Source organism: Myzus persicae, unplaced genomic scaffold, assembly GCF_001856785.1.
Source record: "Myzus persicae strain clone G006 unplaced genomic scaffold, MPER_G0061.0, whole genome shotgun sequence".
Lineage (NCBI taxonomy): Eukaryota > Metazoa > Arthropoda > Insecta > Hemiptera > Aphididae > Myzus > Myzus persicae.
In genome coordinates this window covers 109,037-129,912 of record NW_019101557.1, presented here as the reverse complement: position 1 = coordinate 129,912, position 20,876 = coordinate 109,037, and the positions used below count along the sequence as shown (strand labels likewise).

Sequence of the window (20,876 nt, the reverse complement as noted above, 5' to 3'; positions counted from 1 at the left end):
TTCGAGCCTAATAATACAGCGTAGCTTTTACTAGATAAACAATAACGATAAATCTGGCGGATGTTGACAGGCAATTTCCGTTCAAACACTCGGAACGCGCATTGCTTAATGATAATTTAGCAATGAAATACAACGAACAGTCGTGAATCCAGTAGATATAGTTTGCGGAATTTCTGTGTTATTACTCAGTCAAAGAGACTGCAATAGTAGAACGACAATATTGCTTGATATATTATATTTTTTAATTGTCTTCGTCTTGTAAGATAAAACTAAGCAATATGAAAACTGATCTGCGTCTTCGCGTAAGTATACTCGGTTGATACCTTTGAAGCAATTTTTTAATTTTCTCGCAAGATCATTTAAAATTTCAATTGGTCACGCGGCGTTCTGAATAGGCAATTCAGCTACACCGCCGCCAGCGTGTACATTATTTTTTTTAATGGGTATTTAATAATAAAACCTTTGTGGGCATGAGATATTTTTTTTTTTTTAGAAAGAAAGAAGACACAAAAATCATTATCAGTAACAGGTGAATTTTATTCCAACTGCAAAAAGACTGCAAAAAGTATAACGATAAAAACTTGACATTTTTTTATAAATATTGTCATCAGCTTATAAAATGAAACAAAGTCTCCTGAAAACTGACTTGGGTCATAGGTACATCATGTTACGAGTACTCAGTACACGCCTTTGACTCGAATTTTTAATTTTAAATAACACGATCGTGATCGCACAGCTTCGTCAACAGGCAATTTTGCTAGATACACCACCACTGAGGCATATCCGATTTTCTTTCCATGTCTAAATATTAATATCACGAGAATGATATTTTTATTTTTTAGAAACAGAGTGAAAGTCCCAGAGGAGCAAACCAGTAAACACGAAAATCGGTATCAGGAATAAAATTAAAGAATAATTTAAAATACAATCATATTTACTTGCGTAAGTAGGTGTGTGTGTGTGTGTGTGTGTGTGTGTGTGTGTGTGTGTGTGTGTGTGTGTGTAGTCGATATTCAAATTTTCATTTAATGCTCATTATTAGCCTTTCGCGTGCACGGCGCGTGTCTCTTAAAAGCCTTTGTAACCTTTTGTAACTTGGGGCTTATCGTCATTTCTGCATTAAACGCGGATCGCGAGAAACCTTTCGAAAAAACGTTCGCGCTCCGATACAATGTAATATTATTCCAAGAACGGAACATGGCAACCGTTTGAATATTATATTGTATAGTATTAAGGTTTATCCACTCGTCGGTATCTGCCACGCGTTTAACCACCGGGCAAATGTGTATACCATGTATACCAGATACCTATATATATTATATAATGTTTATAAATATATATATATATACATAAGCTTCAATGCTTATCGTAGTATAGTTTCTAACACGAGTGCACGACACAAATGGAAAGTAAATAATTTTCACTCACTCTCTCCCACCCCTCGCTCTCTCTTTCTCTCTTTCTTTATCTCGACCCCGGGCCTCCCTCGCCCTATCTCTGTCTGTGACTCGCACCGCACTGGCACGGTTTGTTATATAATATTGCGTTTTACCAAAACACGTTTCTCGTTTGTTGCTATTGCCGCCGATAAGGTCTCTTTCTCTCTCACTCTCTCTCGCTTTATCACCGTCCAAACCAGCCGATGTGCGCGTGTGAAAGATAATTTTTCCTACGAACGAATCGCGTGCAAAGGCCATAATAATAATAATAATAATAATATACGATAGCTATAATATACCCACTAAAAACCTAATGGCCCGTGTGCCCTTTTCGTACTGACCGGAATTTTTTTTTTTTTTCCCCCGATGTTCGTTTATTCCGCCGCCGTCGTCGTCGGCAGTGGAGTGGCGTCCGCGTCGCATGACACCCCGTCTCAAGGGAGCTGTTTAACGGGTTATTATTATACAATTATTATGTACTCGACGAGAATAATCATCGTGTCGTATAATGGCGGCCACGATAATAATAACATAGTACTTACATAGACAAACGGTTCTAGCGGAAACGGCCCGAAGTGGACTTAACCTAACCCGACGTAGGCGGCAACCCTCTAAGCCGGGTTTGTCTAATCTGATTGGACGGCAATACGATAAAAAAAACATATATATATATATATATATATATCGTATTATTATACAGGATTAGATTGTGAGAAAATCCACTCGGCCACCAGATAATGCGCATAGCGAGAGAAAGAGAGTCGGAGAAATAGAGTTTCTACTCGAAGAAAAAAATGGTATCAATATACGTATATATATATATTATATACACGAGAGCACGTTCGAACAACAAAAACAAGGAAAACCCGCTAAGCGCACTCTGAATAAACCATGACGGTCTTTAACTCGTATTTATCATTTTATCCAATTTTTATTTTGTTTTTGACCCATAAAACTTTTTTCGTCGTAGTCGTCTCTTAAAATTATATTTTAATACTCGAACGGTTTTTACTGTATTTATTATTATTATTATGAATCATTCCAAAATTATAATACATGATTTATGACGATGTTAATTCTTAAAAAATAAGAAGGTTCGCGATCAGAAGAATAATGTCCTCTAGCATTATGACGTCCTATATTAAATATATATGTTTTAATAATGAAATATTACACCTTTGATATAATATATTGTAATACTTTATGAACGTGTCTCCTATAATATTGTTCGAACTTTAAATTTATTTGATAAAATCACTTTTTTTAATAACTCATATTTTTTATTTGACATGTCGAACTTGGAAAATTAGTTATTTATTTGTGTATTATTATTTGTAAAATGTTTTTTATTTATGTGATGGATTTTTTTTTAATAAAACACAGTCTTGGGATAATTCTATTGTGATATACTGACATGTATTTTAAACAAACAAAAAAAACAGAAAATATTCCATGTAACTAAGACGTATTTGATAATTTATTTTTGTTCAATTTAAAATCTAATTATGGATCACACCTCTTAACATATTTGGGAAACGCGATTTATATCATTTGATTTATTGTCATTATAGTATTATTAGTATCGGATTTGACCTTATTTTTATAACCAATATACATAAACAGCTAGTAATAACGTTGTCAAACATTATGAGTTTATATTTTATATATTTTTAAATAATCGCAACACAATGTTGATCATTAGAGTGTACATTTTGTTTTAGTATTTCGATGATTTGTACTTAGAAAAAATAATTATCAAGTTGATTATTAGTGTAGTTTAAACAGGACCATTCTGGAATTTTCCGTGCAATTCTACGTCTTAACATTTTTTTATAAATCGTCTAAATTAACACATCACTTCGTGAGTTTGGTTTAAAAACTCATTTTCCTCTCTACAATTATATAAAATTCGTACCAACAAAATGTTCATAGTGGAAAATTAAAGAAAAAAATTCCAATGTCCGACATTGATGATACAATAAGTACCTAATCACTTTATGCAGAGCCATTAATCAATCTCGTTTGAAAAAAATAGTGTTTTTGTGTTATGAAATATAGCAGACTTGGAAATCAGAATTAAGTTTGAATCATGGTTTTTCCATAAAATCATGCGATAAAGATAAAAATAATATTACTTAAGCTATTTCTGTTATAGCTTCTGTAGAGTAAAAACAATTACAAAAGTAAGAGGTGTATTCAATATTAATATTAAAAGCTTTAACATTTAAAAAATTTAATTAAATGTTTACTTTTCAGTGGTTGTTTATGTTTCATTGGTAATTCGTGGTGCAATTTTTTTGATGTCTTCAATATTTGAGTAACACAGAGAGACATTTCCCATAACAACCTCATAATTTGATTATAATTATTATTTATTCTTAAATTATTTACTAACACACGATATCACCTACTATATTATACCCATTGTAGTAAGGTTAGGTATAAACTATATGGCCTGTACTGTTCTTATATCAAATCAGCTTTTGATCAAAGAAAATATTATTTTTATCCCATGCGGCAGGAAGTTATAATTACGACTTCCAGTTACTTCCGGTCATTCATAAGTTCTGCGCGGGTTCTGTTGACTTTAATTTACTTCCGGATTTGAAATCTTAAGAAGAATCATAAGTAAATATTTAAAGTAAGCATAGTAAATCTTACAAAAATAGTAATAATGTATGGTAATAATTTATCCACCCGAAACACGATATTTATCAAATTAATTATTTCTAGTAAGTATTAACTAAATATATAAAAAGTAGGTTGCTTATTTCGTAGATTATGGACGTAAAAGTATAATAGTTTACCTAAACTTAAACAAGCCAATATTAAGACATTGTTAGAAGCCCCAAAATCTAATTTTTCAAGGAGACCTTAAAATAGAACAATAATAATTTCCTTTTAATATTATATGTATATATTATTGCAGTTAACTTAATTGTGACTTAAGTAAAAAAAAAATATTGCATTATAAGTTATAACTGCTCCCTTGATTTTAATTTTAACAATATTCTGTCATCATTTGAATATTATTTATTATTTAATAAACTTAACTTTCAGACAGGAAATCATATTATAATTATGTTCATATTTTTTTGTTTTGTTCAAAAAAGTTTTTAAAATATATTTTCCACTACAAAATAAGTGCTTGAAATAGTTAAGTAGGTTTTCAGAGCAAAGGACAAATTGGGAGACACATCAATTTAATTATTTTCATCAAACATTTTCCATAGATCCAATGTACTAAAACTGTGTACTTAAACTATTGATGGGTTGTTGCGTGCAGTTAAGTACTCTCGAAACTGCAGAAATTCACTGCAGATAAAACTATCTACATAATATTATATTTTATCCTATGCGGAAATGACATTTCTGATGCTTTGTTTGATGCCTTGTTTGAATTACTGTTTTGGATGTGACTTGTGTCAATTGTTTCCGGTTGGAATGTACAAGGACGTAATAAATAAAAAATGATCAGAAACAAATGCATAGGATTCAATCGTCATAATATAATATCAGTTTATTACAATATTCTTAATTGTATTATTATACGGATAAAGTTTATGCTGCTGTACAAAAAATATAATGTTGAAAAACTGAGGCCATTGAAACCTCGTGACCAGGTGATATCTCTCCATCATAGCAAGTTTTAATAATTTCAAGAAAAACGCTCAGCCGTTCATTGTCGATTAATCATGGAATTTATTATTGATCTAGCTGTTATTTTATTTTCTATTTTGAAAGTCAATTCTATCATAAAAGTTGAAACTGCAAAGTGTGAGCTTCCTCTTCGTGTTTAATTCATCATAGAAAAGCTTTGGAAACGATGAGGTTTTTTAAATAATATTTATGAAGAATAGGTATGTAAGGTTTAAGAACAATTTAATGTATCTGCACCCTTTATGGCGGTGTCCTGGATTATCAGAGGATAATGGCGTCTTTGTCGAGATGTTTAAAATGTTTATTTTGATGAGATCATAAGTCATAAATGGTTTACAGACATTTTTTTAATGATAATAATGTGGATTGGATATAATTTAAAAACATTATAATACCTGCTTATTGTAAGTCTTATATTTTTTTTTTTTGAGCAAACGTTTTTTAACTATTTTTACTTATAACGAGTGTAATAAAATTAATATTTATTCAAAATCATATTATAACTCATAATATATTTTTTCTTGACTATGAAAAATTAATAATCATTAGTTGCTAATATTTTTATAAAATAAGATTTTGTATTTTATTTTATAGTTATACAATTCTACCATACTATCATTAAATTATATTCCCTTAAACTGGAAAGGAGCGTTTTTAAAAAATAATACAACTTTTGTTTTTAATATGTCTGCTATACTTCAGGATCTATATACGGCTAACATATTTTGACAATATTTTACGCTTTTCGCCTATCAAGAGTATATATTTAGCTATTTTTCGATCAAAAGGAAATATTTTCTTTTGAAGTATCTAAAGACGAGAGAAGAGGAATTTATTTCGTAACGAAAAATACCCTAAAGATGACATATTTTTACTTTATACCTACAAAAACATAAAAAAAAAACTTAATTTAAACATGGTCGCCCGTTACATGTATAGATTTGGATTGAATCTTTTAAAACGAAGTGGGTATTCCAGAAACAAGGTCGGACGATTTAAAATTTTTTTTTATTAAACTCAAAATGTTCATACTGCGTTGTTGTGAATTGTGTAGTCATCTAAATTAAATTGGGTGAAAATATATTTTCAATTGTGTTTATTAGGCCATTTACCGTTTATGAGTATCTAATCATTTTTTTTGTAAATTTAATTTCATTATTTTCAATTTAGCTGACCCCACCAAATGGTTCACAGTCGTTAAGCATTTTCCAGTTTTGCAATAATAATTGCGTTGTACACATTATTGTTGTGTATCGCAAAATTGATTCACAAATCAATTACGAATTACTTTTCCTCCTCGTGGTTCCACAATATTTTCCAAAAGCTAAACATAATATTAATAGTAATAATAATAATAATATGATAAGCAAATAGACATCATGTAATCAGCAGGAATCCTTTAAAACCCAACCTGCGAGTTATTCGAATCGTTACCGTTAAAATATTTTCACCGACTCAAAGATGAAAAATATGTAATTATATCAGTAAACATCGAGGAACTCAAAATAATAAGTATAATATTATTTAAACATCGTTTCAATGATGAAACGAGAGTTTTTGAATATTATTAAAAACGTACGCGGCGTTGACGATTAACTAGTTTTGACATAAATTCGTTGAAGAGATGCTTTCCCCGTCACTGCACTTGTTACTGGAGTAAGTAAATAATAAAAATAAATTTGTTTTTGTCGCATTGTAGATTTGTACATTTTCTAATAATAATAATAATAACGATAATGTAAACTAACTACCACAACCAATGTGCCTCAATTTCCATTTCCTCAAATTTTTCAGAAGACAAGGAAACTTTTTGTAACAATTAGTAAACTTACCTAACATTAAAAAGTGATATCATATCTACCATTTGTAAAAATAAGACATAAGAAATACAAATATTTCTATTGGTGTTTAATCTTATAAAAACTGAAAAAATGTCGATGAATAAATGTTTAATAGTTCCAATTTTCATTTTGGACATACCAGTTATTATAACCAACCTAAAATCAAATAATCTAAAAAAAAACAGTATAGGCGGTGCAAAAAAAACTACTCCAACTTACAATAGCAATATACGATTATTATACAAAATGTTTTATTTATGTGTTATTGATTACATATATATATATTATGTATCACAACTTTATTCAAGGGAACTGCCCACCCCGTTGGCTGCCAAGATACTAAATTTGGTATTAACATACGTAGTTTGGTATTTCGCATTTTTGTTTGCAAGATTCTTAAATATTAGTTTAACATAGGAATGAAACATCTAACGAATGATGCTGGAAAATAAAAACAAAAATGTTATTGTAAAAGAGAAATATAAGACAACAATTTAGGTACAGTGAAAAAAAATTTCGTTATGGTAAATAAAAAACCCATCTTTGTGTACCTGATTATTGTATTGGATAGAATATTATCTTAAGTCATAATAAACAACAACCATTTAATTTCATAAATAAAATTTATATAATGTTATATTGTTACGCGAGGACAAACCTGGTTATTGCAAACGAAAAATAATTAAAAATAGTTTATAACTACATTTTCGCTACTAGAATAAGGTATTTGGTTCTTGTGCCGATCGATAAAGAATTTGCAACATAAATATGTTTATGGGCTGGATACATGTTTTTTTTTTTTTTTGTAGTCAGGTTTTCGTTATAGCGATTACGCCTTTAAACAAAAACATGATATTTATAATTTATGGACTTTCCTTGTGGTGGAAAAACATCGAGCACCGTGCTAGTTTTTCTCGGCATATTTGTGTTGGAAACGAGTCTTGGGAAAATGTGGACATATCTGGTTATTGAATTGGGAGGGGGGGGGGGGTAATTAACATTTACACTGTTTATATCTCGAAATATTCGTAAAAAGTCTACAACGTCAGCTGATGAAAATAATGTATCATAATACCTATTATTATTGACGTCGTAAAACTATGATAATGTCATTCACAGGGACGGTCCTCTGCGGTTAATTCGCCCGAAAACTCCAATTAGTCGACTTGCAGACTTCAAAACGATATCCCATCCTCATTGGAGCTCTTAAGTGTACCCGTGTGCCCTTTTCGAGCGACGCATTCGTTAAACTAAACGTCAACATTTAGTGCCGATGTTATCATATACCTTTGCCGAGATAGTCGTCTCTATACCTACGCTTGTCGTAGTCGGTACGATGAGACATCAGGATTATATTTTTCTCCGGGACACGACATCATTGCGATCCGAGTACGTAGGTTCCTGCTGCCACGTCTTCATAAATAATTCAGAACTACTACAATAATCGTTGTACTATACATAACAATACAGGTAAGTACCTTTATCGTCTGAGCCGGCATTCGAACCATATATTATAATAATGTAACCGTTATTCCGTAGGCACTTGATTTTATAGACGACTTTTTTTCATAATATCAACGGTGTGTTTTTTATGCCCCCATTTGTTAATTTTTTTGGTGAAATATTTTTTTTTAATTTCAGTATAATAATTTTCGCGTGTCCTCGGGTTTAAATGCATCAGCTATGACGTGATCATTAAATACACGTGTTGTTTCAGAAAGCGACGAAACGTTTTTATTTTTACTGTTTTTTAGTATCTTTTATGGGCGGTGGACTCATTAAAAAAAAAAAAAAAAAGTACGTAATAAAACACTTACCATAAAAACTGTAATCGCGGTTACCGCTTTTCGAGTAGTCGGAACACGGCGCTGGTAGTAACCAGCATTCGTTTCAAACGATATCTTGTCGCGTTCACTCACAGTTCAGTGAAACACACTCGAAAATGAAATTAAAGTACAAGACTCGCTGACTGTTGTTGCCGGTCGTGTCGTATTTAAACGACGACAGAACTGTATTTCGTACCATCGAGAGTCGTCTTATCGATCGAACAGTCCACGGCATATTATATAAAGCCGTTCGGTGCCGAAAACGAGTTAAATAAATTTCTCAAAATGATAAGTTGTCCGAAAAAAAATAAAATAAAATAAAATGGCCCCGTTCCAAATAACTTTTCCGATACACACTCGTTGCGCACAGAATTTTCGTTTAACCTTAGTGGTACCTATATATTATGTGTGTGTGTGTGTGTGTGTGTGTGTGTGTGTGTGTGTGTGTGTGTGAGTGTGTGAAGAGAGTGTAGTTAGATAAAGTGTTTTCTCTCCAACACAATACAATATCGCGAGTCAATAGTTTCCCCCTTCTCCTCTGCAGGTCAACATATTTTGTACATTATATATGAGCAATAATAATAACCTAACGGCCTAAGGTGCCGATAAAACACGCGGAGCTGTGTATCGATCATTTATTCGGCCATTCGTGCAGTCGAAATGTTAAGTATGGAGGACGCGGGAGAGATGTCTCGCACAAAAGTTGCGATCGTAAATCACGATGCCCAGCGTGGGAGGTCCGGGCAGCCGGTAAAATATTTCTACGTAAAAACTGAGAAACTGCAAGACACTGTCGGGGAGGGGGGTGGTGGATCTTCGACCAGAAACGTGTTCTGATTGCCTATACGGATTTATCGTCAAACCCTTTTCGGTAGTTTGTGTACATTATACACCTATACCTTAAAATATCATTATGTTTATTATATTATGGAAACAGGATGTTTATGCCTTTTCGTGGTTGAGTTGGGTTGCTTTTAACTATGAGTTGCATAACTTGTAACTTTGATTGAAAAGTGGCTTAAAACGAGCTAAATCTTTTATCGTGATTTTCCCTCATTGTCACTAATCAGTGACCTAACTATACTATTGCATATAGTCACATTGAGTTGATTTTTCATCAAAAGATATAAACCTCGAAAATTTAAATCTTAGCAAAACACCCGAGAAAGTAACCGTTCTGATGTCAGGTTAGAACAGTAACGGTTGAATGTAAGTAACTCATTGATTAGATGATGGATCACAAGTATTTGATGTGTTAATGAGCGGAGTGGAATGGTAAAGAGGCATTAACTACTGTGAGTCCATCACTATAGGCAGCAGAGTTGGGAATAGACAAGTAATAATGTGCAATCGGTGTACGGTAAACAGAAAATAACGTAAATATAAATAATATTAAGTTTTATTTTTGAAGTCCATTAAAATAAACAATCTAGACATGTACTCTTGGATAACTAAAATTCGATCTAGATAAAGATCAATATAATTGAGCCGAAATTTATCCAGATAAGATAAAAGATAAATAATTTTTTATCTAGATATTTTCCTACACTTCTACCGTGCACAGCTCAAGTCGTATAAGCTTTAAATATCTACTTATAAGTTATTATATGTACTAAGTTAATTTATCCTTATGATGTTCGGCTTTGGAATAGTAAATCAAAAATATATGTTGTCCTAGCAAAACAATTAAAAATTTTCTGAGTAGTCGTCGAACGAACATCGTCAATGAGGTAAGTCTCCGTAAAGATGAAATGTGAAACATTCGAATTCAACGATAATTCACTGAAATACAAAAAACGATTCTGAGCTCAGTCCGTTAGCCTATATTACAAAGTACAAAGCATATTAATTTATGAAAGTCCTTGTAATAGACGTCAGTCGGTACACGTTTGACTATACAAAATAATATGTTTATATTGCAATAATCGTAATTCAGTTTTCTATTGTCTATAAGGTTGAATTATTTTTCGTCTCAAAATATTATATTTTTGATATTGTTTTGATCTGTAAATTATCATAATGTTATATTATAGTGCTATAATTTATTGTTTTTTAAGTTATTTACCGTTGAACGGTGTGAATAGGCTCGTTGTACACAGACAGGCAAAACTTTAAAATTAATCTAAATATTTTGAAAATGTAATTTCAGCAACCGACTATATAAAATAAAATTATATTCGTAGACGTTTCAAGTTCCCGCGGATAATAATTTAGAATTACAACAAAAGCAAAAAACTGAAATATTGTTAATCTTCGTTTAAATATCTAATTTCGTTCAAATTTTAACTTCAAATGTGTATAAAAAAACATGCTTTTGTGCTTTTATATTTTTATGTTTAAGTATGAACAACTATGAAGAACCTTGTATTAAACGTTCATACCTTAGAGATAAAAATTAAACTGCCTATAAATTTGAATGACAAAATAATTTGTGTGATTTTAACAAATTTTAAACGCTTTTATAATAATGGATATGTAATGACAAACAATGATTTAAGTATAGGAATCTTATATTAAACCAAACGAATGAAAACAATTTTAATTAGCTAAAATAGTAGTAATTTTAAACAGTTATAATTGTAATAAAAATAATAGGTAATTGTTTGTAATTTGTTTTCTTAGAAAGAGCAAAGATTTATTCTATATTAGTTTTGAAATAAGCACGGTCTAATAATTTAGGACAGTCGATTATGTAATTTAATAATTTAGATAGAAATTTAAATTCATTTTTATCAAATACAACTTTAAGATTTGGATTAGAATAACCTTCGACTCCTGTAATACGTATACTCTGTGTGCGGAATTCTTTTTAAATGGAATTCAAATTAAATAAACCTAAGGAAATCATTTTGAATCAGATTACCCAGTTTGACGATTAAAGACGCGTTGGTGTCGTCATATCTTAATGATATTAACCACATAAAATGAAATATAAAATATAATGTGTGACTTTAGATGGTGTAGGATCCTATCACTTTACGTACTTCCTTTCTGACAATTAATAACTTCTATAGCTCTTGTTACAAGGTTTTATGTTTACAATTTGTTTTTAGCTCCTTTTTTCGTGCCACTATTATCAAACTTGCTTATAGTACTTTGCGCATTGATCATAAATATTATTCAGTTAGATTGAAAACAAATGTAGGTAACAGATTTTTAATTAATTTAAGTAACTGTATTTTTTTCTATTTACCTTGTAACTGTTTCAATTAAAAAATAAATAAATCTAACTTGTAACTTAAAACTTTTCTGTCTTAGCTGGACTCAACGAATAAACAAATATTAGTTTGCTCGACCTTGATGATTTGTTATGAATCAAAAACGATGCATTGCCCGTTTTCTTTTGAGACGCAAATATGGGGTAGGTACACACCGCGATTTCAATAAGCATTAATCATTATTTTCAATGGCCGAGATTTACGTTTTTCGATTATAGTTTTGTGAATGAAATACATAAAAGGGGTTCAAGCTCCTATACATGAGTTCAGTTCGATGATTTGTTGAACCTTGTTAAATTAATGATTCCGGTTACGCTTGTTCAAAAAATATTTAACTATAGAATCCAAACAGCAAGATAGGTATGGGTATTGGGTACCTAAATACATTATACAGTTGATATTACGATACATTACATGATATATAACATTTATTTAATGATATACCGTTAAAATTAATTATTTAGAGTCACCTATTGAAATTGCTGTTTAGTATAAGACATTATAATCATTATAGTCATAGTTATTTTTATTTTGGTACCTAGGGGTTAATTCGAAAAACGTTACAAGTGGAGCTCATTAAGAGGTAATTAAATCACATTGTTCATTAACATCTTTAGAAGTTTTCATATTTTAATTATCACTAAATTTTAGATAAGACTTTTAAAATAAAAAATAAGCAAAATGATTACATCCGTATAAAAACTTGTTTTAACCGGAAATTGATTTAAATCTTAATTTTTAAATAATTCAAACATTCAATAAATAAAAACATACTTCATTTTCAAAACCGAAAATTAGTTAAAATAGTAATATTGCAAAATGTAATTAAAAAGTTAATAAAATGTATAAACTTATGCTTCGTTTGATATTTCAATGTTTTAGGGTACCTTTAATGAAATGATAAATTTCAAACGATTTTAATAATCTTTATTATCCTGTATTAATCGTTATAATTTGTATAATCCTTATTATGTTGTACAGTACCTATAATACTACACAATATTCAATAATATAAACCTTTAATACATTTTTTTAATTTGATTTTTTTTATGTATTCTATTTTGAATTTTTTTGGAGCTTAGTATGTTAAGTTTGAAAAAATAATAATTAAATGTATAACGTTTTAACGTTTTAATATATTGAATGTATACTATACGTATTTGCGTATTTCATACAAAAAAAAAAACAAAAACAAGAAGAAAACATCCAATGCTTGTAATTATTTTAAAATAAACATTGATGAATAATTTAGTACCTACCATTAATTTTACATTTTTAATTGATGAAATGTTTGATGGTAAGTACTCATTTATATGCAGTCCGCATAAGGTCAGTTCACATAATGATAATATTGTAGTATAACTACACATCTACATAAAACGAAATTAATACCATTTAAACAACGCAAAATTAGAAAAAATGAAAATAATTACGAAAACCACTAAACTATTTCTACAATATTACATACCTATTTACGTCCCCGTTGTTAAAATCTTTCAGCTGTAGGTAAATGTCACTGGCTGAACAGTATTGTTATCGTAAGATGATGAACAATCATTCACTCGACGATCAGTTAAACTAGGCGGGGTTTTTTATAATAATATATTAAGAAATTAATTTCAGATTTTATTCTGCCATCGTGATATGCACGTATAATAACAGTACTAAACGCATAATACACATAGGCTTACTATAAACTGCACTGTTTATCTAATCAACTCTAATTCGGATGGTTTCAACGACATTAATATTGTATAATAATATTTTAATCATGTCCGTCAATCGAGATTTTGAAACTATACGTCTACCCACGGAAAACAGCAGCTGTGTGCTACTCATAATAACAATCATTTTGACATTGAACATAAGAATATTAACGATGATTAATAATATTATATTATATTTTATATATTTTATTTAATGTTTCTATTTGATTTTAAATTTTTTAAATTTTAACTTCGATGAATAATATTTTTTTTAGTTTTTCGATACATAAAAATCGAATTTAAAATTAGTAGCTTATTGTGATCATTATAAGTATTTAAGCTTCGGATAAGCGGAGTAGTAGACCAACATTTTGTAGGTAATCACGCACCACTGCAATTCTCACATCTATATTTTAAATATGTATAACACTCATAAACTACTCGAGATGATTAGACAAATATTCTGCTTTGGAATATTAAGTTAAAAATTGTATTTTCAAAAAAGTAACTTAAAAATTGTCAAGAATAAAAAATATTAAAATAAATATTTTTATGTATTTATTTATTTTTATAATATATTGTATACTATAATAACAATTAATAATAATATAATAAACGCTGTTTTCGGAAAAAATATGTAATGTGTATCTATTACTACTAATTTCTTGTCGTTTATAGAAATATGTAATAATCAATAACCAATTAATGTTATGACTTAAGTCATAGCTATGGCCTATGACCAACATTTGTTTAAAATTTGTTTCGGTAAACACCTATTTTATAATTTTAAAACATTCAATCGATGGAGGTATTTCACTATGATAAAAAGACTTAGGCCAATGGATACAGACCATTTTGTAAAAATCATATTATATTTGATCGATGCATTTACAACAACTCGACGACTGGGTAGTTTCATTAATGTCTACAACTGCGAGTAGACACAATTGAGGATTTTGTTGAGTAAAACATTGAAATTCGGTTAGTCGGTAAGAAACTCAAAATGACACTGTACAGAGCACGGAAAATCATGTGTTTATAACATATTATTATATTTAGGTAGGAAGGTAGTTATATTTCTCAATACATATTGCGTTATGCAATGTGCTCCGAGTACGCACGTGCGTGTGTACAACAAATAAGTCGTCCGTTCTCTCGGTAAATATTTGTTGTGAATTACTGATAATATGACTAATGACACAAACGTTTTATATAACAGTCATATTTTATTGTTGACGTCGTAAATCGTAATAATAATATACATTAAGAGTGGTCTACACAGTGGCTGTGGGATGGAGAACTATTTGAATCAATTATCGCATATTTTCGTGTCTGTAATTGGTGGGTGGGTGTTTTATAGTGAGGCCGCAAGTCCTCGACGCAAATATCATGAAAAATCTAATGATTAATATTTGTTGCCCGCAACTATAGAGCTAGCCCTGTGTGACTCACTTAGGTGTTGTGCAATAAATTCGAGCCGGTGGTAAAAATATTTAAAATACACAATTTACTTAGGACATTATAAATGTCCGTGCCACCACTTATCCCTAATGGCCGATGGACAGTCCACACCTATTATAATTTCACAGTGAAAACTCTAAATATCGGACACCCTCGGTTACTGAAATGTTGTCCAATATTCGGAGGGTTCGGTTTGTATGAAGTGTGTAGTTTGTTCCTAAAAAAAATGTCTCCCATTTGAAGGTGTCCGTCAAGAGAGGTTTCATTGTGTTATGATACTTTATTATTATATTTTTGTTATTATACTCCTTATAAGAATATTATAAAAATGTAGGTATAATGTCTACAAATGTAGCTTACATAAATGCTAATTAAAATGCAACAGCATTGTGCCGATGGGATCTTTTACTAGTTTTACTTAATACTCAAAAATCGTAGACATATTTCAGAGTTACAATTATACTATTTTTTGATAAGATAAAAATCGTTTGTACAACGCAGGTTAATTTCTAATCAACTAATGAATTCAATAAACATTTTTTAAATTTTCTGAAAATTCCGCAATTATGGAAAGTCCAGTTTTTCTGTTTCATTGTCATGTCAGGGTTTGAACTTATTTTCCAGAAACAAAAAATACAACATTTTATACAATACACTTACGATTTTAAGTAATCAACTAAATAATTGACATATATCCTTTTTCATATCAAGCTTTTAAATTTTCTGTGGTTTTAAAATAATTTGATAATTGAGGACCTATATCTATACTATTTATGTTTAAATATTATAATATGTTTGTAAACGTATCGATGGAACGATTTTTAAAATGTCTAAAGTGCCTACTTTGGTACCAACCAATTTTTTATTCATTAATTAATTTTTGTTATAGTAATAATTTTACTATTAGTCATTAATTTTTAACCAAATCAACAATCGTCAGTCACAATAACTATGTAACCTTAACTATAAACTACCTGAACAGACACAGTTACGTCATTGATATAAATATAAGATAACTAAACCCGCCTTTAGAAACCAAAAACTTTCGTAGCTCTTGGAAAAATGAACATCATATGTAAAATAATCTCCAAATTGTAATAATTATTAGAATACACTTGGAATTCTTCGGCACAGGTTCTCCGAATCAGTGGCGTGTCAGGGCTCAAAATTATGTACCGTACCCCCAACAACATAACATATAATATCGTACAATACTCATGGTTCTAAGTAATCAACGAAATTGACGTTTATTAATTTTCTTATCACGGTCTTGAATTGTTTACGGTTATAAAATGATTTGATAACCGAGAACAGGGATGGCAAATCCATGGCACGCGAAAAGATTTTGTGGGCATCACTCGAAAATGTTTATTATATATATTATATATAAATTATATTGTAATATTTTTGGTAATAGGTAAAAAGCATACGGCTTTTATCGGTCATTAACGATTATTCAATTTTATCTGTATATAAAATAATAATACCTATATAATATGACATATAAGATAACAAAATATTATATTTTTTATATTTTTTTCATGTCACTCTCTAAAAAAAATTTAATTTTGGGCACGTAGTGTTCAAAAGGTTTGCCATCCCTGACCTAGTACTTATCTTATTTATCTTTGGACTCATAAAAAAATAATGTACCTATTTTTTTATTTCTTAATTTTGTATACAATAATTATTATTATTTTACGAATAATTGATTGTTGACCAAATAAACAATCGTCAATTGTAACTATGTAACCTTAACCACAGACATATTCGAACAGACACAATGAGAATATAAGGTATCTAAACTTAGGTATGTTAAAATACCAAAAACTTTAGTAGCTCTCGGGTGTTTCGCGTGAACACATATTGTAATGTTTAATGGAAAGCACGTCAAATTCACCAGTTTAGGTCATTGGATTGAGTGGCGTGTCGGGTCTTAAACTTATTTTCTAGACCAAACAATTGACATTAAGTCTTATGATGCAAAGTAGGTAGGTAGTCAACGAAATTGACGTTTATTTTTTCCTCAAACTTTCGGGATTTTCTCTAGCACGAAAAAACAAAAGTCACAACTCATTTTATAACTGTGTGTTTGTCGAAGCCTATTTACTGTCCGTATAGTACATAGGTAGTTCTAAATCCAACCACACAATACGCACTGTTCGACCGGTAACTGTAAACAGGTTATCAACCATACGGTTAACCGCGGCCCCAAGTTTAAGCAGCCACAGGTATATTACTTACACGTGAAATATTTTTTAATTTTTGGAACTTCAAAAAAAATGCAAGACTTACAAATATCACGACGCTCAGACAGAATATCGTGTACTTCAACAGGTTGATGTGTTTCTCCAATTTGGCTGCGGCTTTTGCCAGGGCGTTTTGCGCACTCACCACTGTCATGGTTATTCCGTCTAATCGATGCTGTTCTCGTGTGACACGATAATTTTTTTAAGACGGTGCGGTTTTTGAGTTTTATATTTTTCGATTCCGCCGTGTGATCGTCGAATTTTTCGTACAACCGCCGTCGGTACGCGAACAAAACAAACTGCTCCGCGTGGAAAACGGTCGAACGCCGACAAGTGGCCCGATAACAGTATAGGATGTAGATAGAAGGCTGCAGGTATTTTTTTATTTACACTGCAGCCGCGCCTAAGTCTTGACATTCCGATAACGAAATCGTCGTTATCTTTTCAAGATGAAATGCCATTTTACGTATTGTAGTCACCTACAACTATAATACTAATAATAACAATATGATATTATTGTGTGACTAATAATAATGGTCGTAAGATGTTCCGTCCGTGTATACTTTATAGTTTTCTACCATCAACGATATGCGCTCCTACACGTAATAATAATGGTAATGGTACTGACTTTGACTATAACTGCCAGGTCATAAAATAGTCAAAAAGTTAAAGTTAAGTGTAAAAGTCTACACTTGACTTTCTAACTCAACTTTTTTTTAATGTAATTTTTAAATTCCGACTTAACTGATTTTTATTGATGTAAACTTAATAAATAACGACTTACTTTTGACCAAATCCAAGTTACGCTAGTTCGTAAACAATTAAATAATTAATATAATACGATTATTATTGATTATATTACGTACGTTGCATAATCATTTAGGATTTATTATTTCAAATCATATTACGGATTAAAATAAATTAACTTGATTAACTTAAATATAACTTGCGAAAAAAAATAAAAAATAGGATAACTCTGAACTTAACATTTTTTTAAAATGTTTTCTATGAACTTAACTTAACTGAACTCAATAAAAAATTGTCCAGGACCGCTACTAAGACTATTACCCAAGCACTATTGCTTTGTCTGTAAGAAAAATTATTATACCGACATAACAATAATTATTATAAATTACGAATAACACGTCCGATTTGTAAGAAAAATATAGCAGGTACGGTGAAATCTCCTTCTAGATACTGGTCACTCTCGCTGAAGTTCTGTCCACTATTCTGAGGGTTCGGGGAGAGTTATTATTAACGGCTAGATCTATTAGTTCAGGATCACAATAAATGTAGTTTGTTTTAATTTGTTTTATCTGCGTGTACATCACTCATTGCTGTTAATACATAATACATTATATATATATATGTGTGTGTGTGTGTGTGTGTGTGTGTGTGTGTGTATGTGTGTGTTATATTTAAGTAATAATTCAAATTTGTGAGATTTCCGTCAGTCGTTGGTTTATATAAAATAAAAGTAAATAAATAAAAAATAAATAAATAAATAAAACTCACAAGACTGTTAGAATATTGTGTTGTCATGATACAGCCTAGGTATATAATATAATAAGCCAAGCTCAATATAAAGGCAAATGTAAATTAGTTCCTACAGGATAAACAAAAATAAGTATATTAGTTCCTACTTTCTTAAGTTCACAGTTTATCTGCTGTACTTATTTGATTAATATAATACATTATTATAAATCGTTTAAATTAATATTTTTTAAATAAAATAAAATAGATACCTATTATGATATTTTTATATGTTAAAAAGTGCTAATGTTATGTGCTAATGTCTAAAAATGTTTTTTGAACATAATACTGTCATAATAAACTGCATAAATAAATAATTGCAATTTTGGCATAGTCGAATTTTATTATTGATCGATTTTGTTTGTTTTACAAACCAAAATTTCATGGCTTATAAAATTGTATTTTTCAACGCATATTTTACTCATTTTTGCTTGGTGAATTTTTTTTGGTTCACATTTTGGGGTAGGTAATGTATCTACTTGACAACGTTTGATAAAAAAAAGTATGAAATTTGGTGATAAAAATGTAGTGTTTGATTGGCTTTGTAACTAATAAGTAATAACAAACTTATTTTTTTTCGTATAGAAACTTACACATAATATTGAAGTTTGTAGGAATTAACGAATGCAATTTTCTAGCTGCTCACATGTTCCTCAAACAAAATTTCGCTTATCTATCGCATTGAGTCTTTGTAAGGTCAGGGTGGTGCATTGTTTATACTTTATATAAATTGTGCTCAATTGTTTGACTTCATTCAGCAGTGACTTTGTTTTCGTCAAAATTGAGTTTTTGGTGTATATCGATAAATATTTTAATTCTCTATCGAATCTTATTACCAACACAAGTTAGGGATTTTCTCATTCAAAATTCGTATAGATAGATAATACTATTACAAAGGAGGAAGAGAAAATTCAGAAGCAAACAAGCAGTATGTCCAAATAGTAGAACAAAAGGCAGTAAGCTATCTGGAGTTACTGTTGTTCCGAGTAATTTTTGTATTTACAGAGCAGTTTGTCAAAAAAAATTCAAATGTATTTCTTAAATTTAACACGAGTATCGAAATAGAATTTATATTTATAATTTGTTAAACTTTACAGGTAACTATCGATAAGTAATGATATCATCTAAATCAAAACAAAAAATAATTACATTAAATGCGTTCTGGATGCTCAAACAATTTTTTTTTTTTTTGATTTGAGATATTTCAGCTCAATGATATTTTAATATTTCACTAAATTTGAGTTGATATAATATTAAAACTTACACGTGACTAGAATTTATTTGTAAACCTATCTACAATTTCAAAACACGTCATTTGAATCAATGTACTTATTAATATACACATATGGCAATTTTAATATAATGCGTTAGACAGTTATGCCAAAAAAAAAAAAATGTGATAATAATTGTTTTTTTTGTTTTATGATTTCATGTTGAGCCGTAATATTCCGTCCGTTGGAGCACATAAATAGCTGTGAAAAAACTTTTTGCATTTGTCCAATAGTTATTACACGTACAACATAATAATATAATAATGACATAACATATTTAAAATTTAAAAATTTGTTTTATTTTTACACTACTGCAGGCCAATGTGCTGAAAAGTGTTTTCTTATTGTTTCCTGAACAACTATACATAGGTACGTCTTTGGAGTTACTGTTTAGTGGTTTTTGACGGCAGTAACTCGTATGAGGTAATTGTTCGGTTCTTTCCGTAAATACTTAGTTTCCGGCAATATTAATGTCTGTTTTAATTATTACCTACTCATCATCGTATTGTTATTAAAGCGATATTGATTTTGTATTACAAATTGTTGCCGGCAACAGTAGTAGTACAATTAACTCGCCCCAGTTAAGTCCTGCAATTCGTCATCTATTTTGCGTCTTATTGAACAATGATAATATCATTATATTATGCACACTGTTAAGTGTACAGCTGTGTA

The 20,876-nt window shown here is 30.0% G+C and overlaps 1 protein-coding gene across 1 annotated transcript in view; it reads right to left on the bottom strand.

Annotated features, from left to right (window-relative positions):
* LOC111029511 (tetraspanin-2A) overlaps positions 1-17,764 on the bottom strand; it is a 203,349-nt gene extending 185,585 nt beyond the window's left edge. The window contains exon 1 of the mRNA XM_022308525.1: positions 17,447-17,764. Within this exon, the coding sequence (XP_022164217.1) occupies positions 17,447-17,554 (108 nt within the window). The 5' untranslated portion in view covers positions 17,555-17,764. The remainder of the gene's footprint in view (positions 1-17,446) is intronic.
* Positions 17,765-20,876: the final 3,112 nt, after the last annotated feature.